This window comes from Parasteatoda tepidariorum, chromosome 5 (assembly GCF_982258835.1).
Source record: "Parasteatoda tepidariorum strain Cologne lab strain chromosome 5, Ptep-v5.0, whole genome shotgun sequence".
NCBI classification, from domain to species: domain Eukaryota; kingdom Metazoa; phylum Arthropoda; class Arachnida; order Araneae; family Theridiidae; genus Parasteatoda; species Parasteatoda tepidariorum.
In genome coordinates, this window is record NC_141759.1 from 108392455 (window position 1) to 108402023 (window position 9569).

Here is a 9569-nt window from a genome sequence, read left to right on the forward strand (position 1 = left end):
AAATAAATTATCATTATGAACTGATTATTAAATTGATCACTATGAACTGATGGAGTTTTTTTAATCTTCTATTTATTTTACTTATAAATAGTTCTTCAAATGTTACCAAACCCTCTTTATATCTTAATTTCTCTATGTGGTCACGGAAATAATTAAATGATGTATGATTTTAAATTTTGATTTGCATAACAAATTTTTATAGAGTTTTATTTATTATTTTTTAAATTAATTTTGATTGAAATTTGAAATTTGGTTTATAAATTAGACTAAAATAATTGGAGCAGAAATCTTCATAATTAATACTGAGAAGTTAATTAAGTTGTCTCTGCAGAAAAACAACACGAACTTCAGTTGCACAATTTAGAAATAAATTAATTAATAGAGTGCAATATTTTAATCAGGAAAAAAATTTCAATCATTATTTTTACATGCATCTTTTATAGAATAGTCCAATGCTATCACAATATATTTCTGTCTCATGCCATTTGAAACCATTGTAAGCATTTGCGTTATATATATGAAACGGAATGAAAGGCGATTGGTTTTAAGCGTACTTTTTCTACAGAAAATATACAATATTAATACCTTTTAAAAAAAGTAACAAATTGATAAGATGTTAAAATTAATATGTGATTTTTTATTTTTGGTTTGTATAGGGATTTAATAAATAGCAAACTGTCCATCGTTACATAGCAAAATTATTATGATTAAATAAAATAAATTTGTTTGATTCAATAATTTCATTCACATTAGAAAAATCAATTTTATATATTGAATATTCCCTTTGCCATAAAGTTAAAAAAAAGAATTATGTACATTTCATTTGTAAAACAATTTTTTTAAGACAATTATTATGAAAACCCAACTTTCTCAATAGGTGTAGTTATAAGTTGATCAAAATACTTTTATTTTTTTTGTTCCATCAATTTTAATTCCTTCAATTTTTACGCAAATATTTATATTTCAAAATGTTTAAGAGTCAATTCAAATATTTTTACAGTCCTGCAGATTATTTAAGCTGAATACTTAATTTACTAATCCTTATTTGCCCATACAGAAAAGTAAAAAATGTAACTAATCATTATTTGCCCATACAGATTTCTTTTTACTTCCAATGAGATTTTAGCCTGAATTATAATGAACATTTATGAATAAATATATCAGGTGTAGGAATCAGATGTGATTACATTTTAAAGTGTACTGCTTTTCTCTAATATAACATGACATATCAGAAGAAACGTTATTTATACATAAAAAGGAATCCAGTCATTATTTGATTGTACACAATTCAGTTGCTTTGCAAGAAATGTGTCTTAGAATAAAATAACAGTATTGAATGTTATATAAAAGATAACAATTAAAAAATAAATACTCACCACCACAAAGAACGTTTTTCAGTAAAGTGGCAAAGATTATTTTCAGCAGCAGAATTAACTGAACTGTCCTTTCCATTTTCTTAAAAGTGCATAATGATTAAAAAAATATCGTGAAATATAAATGAACAGTAAAATTTGAAATGATTCAGAAAGCTTTTTGAAGATGAGAAGATTGAGAGTATAAAATCGAGAGTGTTTACGATATGGCGTTAGTAGTTATAAATAATACAAATGAGAGCTTCACTATGCAGCCCGACAGCGCCACATATCGGTAAAAATTAAAAGCATAAGTGCATATTTATAAGAAAAAAAGCATCTGAAACAAAAAAAGCAAATGACTTCAAAAACTTGAAAATCACTTTCATTTTCAAAAAATTGTGTTTTGGAACTATATTGCGTGGTTTTGAAAAAAATTCAATCGGTTTAAATTTTTTTTTGAATAGATGTAAAAATTTGCATATTGCACCATATGTATATAGTAATATACATATCATATTACATATTATATAATTTGTATATCATATAATTTGTATATCATATAATTTGTATATTATATAATTTGTATATTATATAATTTGTATATTATATAATTTGTATACTATATAATTTGTATATTATATAATTTGCATATTATATAATTTGTATATGCACAATATAGCATAAAGTAACATGCACAATATAGCTATTTCAGGTCTTTTAATTAAACTATGATGTAGGAATATCACCTGAAAATTATTTTGAATGAGCATTTATAAAACGAAATAAGAAATATCTATAAAATTATTTAAAATTGGGGAGCTTAAAGTAATGAGACATAAGAATAAGACATTTGAGCCGCCATTTTGTATAACACTTTGTATAAATACAAAACCTAAGGACTTTAAATTTAAAATAATCAAATGTAAGGTCTTAAAACAGAAGGTTTCAAATCAATTTATCTCGTAATTATTGCAATCAATAGTCTGATAATTTATTGCAGTTATTAATGAAAAACATACCTGTTCTGTAAAGAACGTTATTCTGTGAAGTAATCATCGTAAAAAGCAATTTTACTTTAAATAATTAATGAAATTTCAAATAAATTTATAGAACTAGCATAGGTAAATAAATTATTGATTTCAATTTATATTCAAAATCAACATTTAATTGAATCAACTGATATAGTAATGTAATATTTCATACAAAACAAAAAAAATAAAGATAATACATCAGATCATATAACTCCTGACACATAAATGCTAAAACCTAAGTCAGTATATTTCTACCATAATTTATAAATCATAAAATACTTTAATCATCAGATGTGCATTTCATGTCAGAGATGATAACGTAAATATTATAATTTCAAAAAACGAAAAAAAAAAAAACAGAATTTCCTAGAACCTAGCTTTGAAAGTGCTAGATAAATTTTTATTGTAAGCTATTCCCAAAAATATCGTATAGCTATGCATACAAAAATGTATACAACTATGTAAAGAATAAGTGAAACGAAAACCGAAGAGTTTGATTTGAATGACAAAACTGTGCAACTGATACAGTACGTTTAAAGAATAATTTAGACAAAAGTTCATTTTCGATCATTATCAATTATTACATTGAAACATCAGGACTATTGAAATAATAATATCCTATCATCATAGTATCCTATTATAGTGCGCAAAATTAATTTTAGCAGATGTGTCAAGGAATTTGTATTTCGTTCAGTTTCCGTTGTTATATTTGCGATTATTTGGATGTGTATTGCAAAAAGCTGAACCGAACAATTTGTATCAAAATGCTACAGCGATTCTATTTAAAACAACCTTTAGCTGCTTAGTTTAGTTGTTGTTAGTTGCAGACAGTTTGATCAGTACAAGAGCAACCCAGTCACAGCAGCAGAAAATTCGATAATAATTCACAATATTTGGTAAAAAATGATCAGTCATGTTGCGGAAGTTAAGGGACAAAATATTCGTGAGTCAAGCATTTTACAGTTCAACAATAATTTCAATAATAATAATATTAATAGTAGAATGTATTTGATGAATATTAAATATTCATAAAAAATATATCAGAGCAACGTAAATGCGATATACAAGTTTAAGCGCGAAAAATTTAAGCACTTTAAAGCTTTGATATTACAATTTGTAACTGCTTATAGATTAAATTTTTTTTAAAGATAAATTGAAGTTTGAATTCAATAATTCACCTTTGAATGTGTTATATGTAATGTGTTTTAAATAAACATGTTACATAACATGATATTTTTTACATAAAGTAATTGTAACATTGGCATTACAAATAACAGAAGAAACTAGGAATTGAATATAATGAGTTTTCGTTTTTTTTCTTCTAAAAAGTTAAAAGTACGCTGTAGCTACTGATATTTGAGTTATCACAATTATTCACCGATGGTTCCTCTTAGTTCTAAAAAGAGAATTATTTCATATAAGTGAGTTTTTAAACGTAATTTTAATTACCAGTTATTAAGAACTGATATGTAAATTTCTTCCATAGTTTAACATAGAGCTTACTAGCACACTTACGACACGTTATTATAAAAATACTTTTCGTTATTATAAAAATACAGTGAGTTGAAATCATAACACTTAATTGATACGTATGGAAATGTGTGGTTTATTTTATTTATCTCTAACGTACCACGAACAGTGAGAGAAATACTTTTGGTAAGGGGCAACCCAAATCCATTTTCAGCTTCACATGTATAAGATCCTTCCATTGAATAAGTCACTTTACCAATTATTAATCCACCTGTAGATGAAACATAAACTGTACTCGAAGAATCTGATGTTATTTTAGTTCCTTTCACATCTGAAAGGGAAGAGGAGAGAATGAAAACATGACACACAAAAAAATAATTTAATGCAGTTTTTTTATGACAGTCGAATTCGCTCATAACGAGCGTGAAGGGACCATGATAGTTGCTTAAAAACGAGTTTTAAAAAATTTCCTTTAAGTTCATACAAACTTAATAAATTATGAAGTACTTTATTTCTATACAGTACAAATCAATTACGTTGATTTTCTGTGAATCGTCTTCGTTTCTTTTTGTTTTGATACTGAATTGAGGATAAGATTCATGACTCCCACTTATGAAAAATATTCATGTGTCCGCTACTTTTACCAATCATCAATGACTTTTATTTGTCTTTGATATGTTAAACGAAATTTTCCCAATGGAGATTTGCTGAGCTATACGTAGAAACTTTAGTATTGTAGAATATTTAGAAATGTAGATATGCGTAGAATATTTAGAAATCTAAAAATATTGCTCGCAAAAACTGCTCGTTAAAAGCGGGCTATATTTACTGTTGGACAAACAAATTCTTTCCATTTTATTCGCTTAATTCGGGTTTTCATTCAATCCAACCAACTTTATACGTTTCTAAATTTCAATAGGAAGCAACACGTGACTTGTCAGCGAATAACTACAGAAAATATAAACACTAATGCAGGGATTTGTTTCCCTAAATGTGGGTAACGGTAAATTCTAGCACGGGATCTGGAAGAGAGTTCAATAACACAGAGAAGATTTATGCGTTCGTTCATTTCATCATTTCTCATCAAGTCTATTTTTAATTAACGAGTACATTTTAAGTTTCTAGTTGATTCTTAAAAGTAGGAAAAATTTGGAACCTAAAAAAATGTTTTTTAAAATCGTATTAATAAATGAATTTTTTTATAAACAAATCTTAAGTATTTTAACAGAGAATTATAAGAAAAAAAATTTCCCATTAAAGGATTAAAGCAATTTATTTAAAAACTAATAAAGTACCTGTTTTCCATTTAACATGTGGACTTGGAACTCCTGATGTTGCACATTCTAATGAAACGCTTTCTCCTTCCTTCACAACAGTGTCTGTCGGTTCTTTTAACCATGTAGGGGGAGCTACAATTATTTAAAATTTTTTTAACACATTTTAAAATTGTTTTTATTCGATATGCAAAAACTGTTCTGTTATCAATGTTTTCAATACACAGGTGTAAGAAATTAATAGAATTTGTAGACTTGGTCGATTACCTCTAGAACTACTGGACTTATTTTTAGTAAAGTTGATATGCACGAGCATTCATACAATACAAAAACAAATAACCACTCAGCAATCGTAATACACACGCATAATCATGCGTAATACTGGAGTCGAAAGGTAGGAAATTGACAATTCAAACAAAGTGTCACAGGAAAAGTAAACTGCTTAGTTAAAGTATGAAATCACGCGCTGAAAGGTCTGTATATCTGTAAGAGGGGACCGTACCCCCTTATTAGCTCATTTTTTTTCATTCTGTAACCGCTGTCTCATACCTTCCAACTCCAACGAGTGTTTTGCACGATCATGCGGGTGTATTACAATTGTTGAACGGTTATTTATTTTGTTTTGTATCAGTGTATATACGCATCAAATTTTATTAAATTCGGTCCAGGTGTTCGAGAGATAATCGACCCAGTCTGCGAATTCTCTTAATTTCTAACACTAGTGGATATATTTAATGAGTCAAGATTATATCTAAAATATTAAAGAGATGATAAAACGAAATCGAAATCTAATGATTTACTAACAAGGGATGAATAATATTATACCCGGATTTATTGGCGGTGGACATAAGAAGTAATTGAAAGGCGATTATTAGAAGAATCTCTAAGTTTCCTCAAAAATCAAACTGTTTTTGAACATTTGCACTTGCCTTTATCAAAAGTGATTGATTTATATTTATGTTTTTTACGCTTCAAATTAATTTGCATTATTAATACCTTTCTTTTTTTAATTCAGTTTTGATAAAGATTTCCTTTAAAATATATAAGACTTACGGAACATCATGAATGCAACTGTTCAATTAGGCAATAAGATAATATAAATATTTTCGAACGAATAAAAAAATTTAATTGAATTGTTTTGGTAATTTACGAACTTATTTTGATGATTCAAGAACTGATTAAGTTGTAAACTTTTTTGTTAGCTTGTAACTATTTAAGAACAATGTGATTATTTCTTAGATTAGATTAAGGAATTTTAGTTGACAGATTTACTTTTGTTTATTTTTTGGTTTGATTTTGTGTGAATTAAATGAAAATATAGTAACAATGTAAATGAAATTTATTTTAAGGAAATGATTTTTCATTCGTGCTTTTTTCCGCTGTTTTTTATTCGCGTTATTTTGATCTTTCTGAAACTGGACCAAAATTTGGTGATTTTTTTATGTCAACAGAAAAAGGAGTTCTACGAAACACGTAACCTCCTAACAGATGCTTATCATCTTGAATATTGCATATTATCTAAAATTTTGCAAAACTAAGATACACAAACTAGATAGATATGTAAGTATTTTTCGTTTACGTCACACTAGAGCCTCACAATGGGCATGGGCTATTGGCGACGGTCTGGGAAACATCCCTGAGAATGAGACATGTCATCGCAAATTTGATCCTCTTCAGAGGGGATGGCTCTCCTGCTTTGGTAGCCCGATGATTTGCTCAGGAAGTCAAGCACTTTACAGTAGAACAGTTTAACGAGTACCGAAACCGCAAACTCTCCGTCCCTTCGCAGGCTGATCAAAGTGGTCACAAACGCGCTTATTGACCGCAGTAAGTGATGTTTGACTTTGGTGTTTCACTTGGAACCGTGTCTTTATGATCAGCCCACTACAGGACTGTACCCAAATTAATACAGTTTCTTATAGCAAATAAAGTAGGTATTTAGTGATAATTATCATTACATTAAATAAAGTACAAAACAAATTAAGCAATGATCTAATTAATATGATATAACTGATACTTGTTATATTTTATTTTTAAAGTTTCTAAATATTTTAGATCATGAAATGATGATAAAAAGAATGATGAGGAAATAAAAAGATTATACTAATAGAAAGAAGTACATAAATATGTAATCTTGCAATTGATAATAAAAAAGTTCATTACTTACATGTGACAACAAGAGTTGCAGTATACTGATCCTTGCCAAAAGAATTTGTTACAATGCATGTATAGTTCCCAGATGAGGATGAGTCCACAGATTTAATAATTAAAACTGATGAATCCTCGATTGACTGAACGCTGGTGGTCGATGCTACTGGTAAAGGTTGACCATCTTTTTTCCATGCGAATTCTATTGGTCTGTCACCAGAGCGAACAGAACAAATCGTATTTGCTCGTTCTCCTTCTTTTAAAACTGGTGGAAAGTAAAATGGGGCGATAACTGGTTGATCTAGTAAAAAAGGTATAAATGATTAACGCAGCAAATGCATGTGAAAATTGTATTAATATTAAAAGATTGTATTCATAATTACTAATTAAAAAAAAGAAGTTGAACAATTTTTTAAAAAGAATTTCCACATATTTAATGTATATTTTACTTAATAAATACTTAACATTTCAAAAGTTATAGTTTATTACCATAAAAAGTGTTATAAGTATTGAAAATATACTAAAATGTAAAAGCAAAGAAAATAAATTATCATTATGAACTGATTATTAAATTGATCATTATGAACTGATAGAATTTTTTTAATCTTCTAGTTATGTTATTTATAAATGGTTTTCCCTTTTTATAGCGTAATTTCTCTATATGGTCACGGAAATAATTGATGTATGATTATAAACTTCATTTTGTATAACACAGTTTTAATGAAGTTTTATTTATTATTCCTTAAAATAAATTTTGATTCAAATTTAAAATTCTGTTTATAGATTAGACTAAAATAATTGGAGCAGAAATCCTCACTATTGATACTTATAAATCTTTACTTAATACTGAAAAGTTAGTTACATTGTCTCAGCAGAAAAAGACACAAACTTTAACTGTACCATTCAGAAATAAATTAATTAATAAAGTGCACTATTTAAATCAGGAAAAAAATTTCAATCACTTTTTTCCATTCATCTTTTATAGAATAGTCCAATGTAATCACAATATATTTCTATCTCATGTCATTTGAAAGCATTGTAAGCATTTATGTTATATTCATGAAATGAAATGAAAGATGATATGTTTTAATCCTACTTTTTTTACAGAAAATATAGAATATTAATACCTTTTTAAAAGTAAATAACAAAAATAATACGATGTTAAAATTATTATGTGTTTTTTGTATTTTTGGTTTATATAAAGATTTCATAAATTACAAACAGTTCATCGTGTTATAGCAAAATCATTGCGATTAAATAAAATAAGTTTTTTTTAATTCAATAATTCCATTCACATTAGAAAAATCAATTTAATATATTGAATATCCCCTTTGACATGAAATTAAAAATAATAATTATGCATATTTCACTTATAAAATAATTTTTTTTGAAGACTATGATAATGAAATTCCACCTTTCTCAGTAGGTGTTTTTCAGTAAGCTCTTAAGTTGATTAAAATACTTTTAATTTTCCTTTTATTTCATCAATTTCAATTCCTTCTATTTTCGCAATCAAATATTTCAATTTCTTTATACTTAAGAGTCAATTCAAATATTTTTACAGTTTTACAGTTTATATAAGCCGATTACTTATAAACAGAAAAGTAAGAGATATAAATAACCATTTTTTATCCATAGAGATTTTATTTGACTTTCATTCAAAATTAGGCCTGAATCAATACTAACATTTATCAATATTATTATGATATGCAGTGGATGAAATGGATATGATTACATTTAAAAAGTGTACTACTTTTCTTCAAAATAACATGACATATAAAAAGAATCGTTATTTAAACATGAAAGGAATCTATTTAAATTATTTAATTGTCCACATTTCAGTTGCTTAACAAAAAATACAGAGTATCGATTATCTTAGAATAAAATAACACAATTGAATCTTATGTAACAATAATAATTAAAAAATGAATACTCACCCCCACAAAGAGCGTTTCTCAGTAAAGTGGCAAATATTTTCAGCAGCAGAATTAACTGAATTGTTCTTTCCATTTTCTTAAAAGTGCATAATGATTAAAAAAATATCTTGAAATATAAATGAACAGTAAAATTTGAAATGATTCAAAAAGCTTTTTGAAGATGAGAACATTGAGAGTGTTTACGATATGGCGTTAGTAGTTATATATGATGCAAATGAGAGCTTCACTATAGCCCGACAGCGCCACATATCGGTAAAAATTAAAAGTATAAGCGCATATTTATAAGAAAAAAAGCATCTGAAACAAAAAAAGCAAATGACTTAAAACTTGGAAATAATTTTAATTCTCAAAAAA

The 9569-nt window shown here is 26.9% G+C and overlaps 2 protein-coding genes across 6 annotated transcripts in view; both read right to left on the reverse strand.

The window, feature by feature from the left end:
• Positions 1-9569, reverse strand: part of LOC122271858 (cell adhesion molecule Dscam1-like) — a 106171-nt gene that overhangs the window by 62949 nt on the left and 33653 nt on the right. Inside the window, exon 1 of one of the 5 annotated variants that reach the window (XM_071184940.2) lies at positions 1377-1596. The exons of 3 other annotated variants lie outside the window; for them this stretch is intronic. In XM_071184940.2, coding sequence (XP_071041041.2) covers positions 1377-1452 — 76 coding nt within the window. In that variant the 5' untranslated portion in view covers positions 1453-1596. Of the gene's footprint in view, positions 1-1376; positions 1597-9569 lie in introns of those variants that run through there. One more of the 5 variants, XM_087164741.1, reaches the window with a different exon arrangement.
• LOC139424828 (cell adhesion molecule Dscam2-like) lies at positions 3815-9450 on the reverse strand. The gene is made up of 4 exons (XM_087164745.1): positions 9216-9450; positions 7298-7579; positions 5152-5265; positions 3815-4187 (listed from the first exon to the last, which is right to left on the reverse strand). Exons 1-4 carry the CDS (start codon positions 9286-9288, stop codon positions 3898-3900), a joined length of 759 nt encoding a protein of 252 aa, XP_087020871.1. The 5' UTR covers positions 9289-9450; the 3' UTR covers positions 3815-3897.

Coding starts and splice junctions, on each gene's coding strand:
- LOC139424828 (XM_087164745.1), bottom strand. CDS start 9,288: ATGGAAAGAACAATTCAGTTAATTCTGCTGCTGAAAATATTTGCCACT. Junction 7,580..9,215: donor GAGAAACGCTCTTTGTGGGG/GTGAGTATTCAT, acceptor CTTTTTTACTAG/ATCAACCAGTTATCGCCCCA. Junction 4,188..5,151: donor ACATGTTAAATGGAAAACAG/GTACTTTATTAG, acceptor CTTCCCTTTCAG/ATGTGAAAGGAACTAAAATA.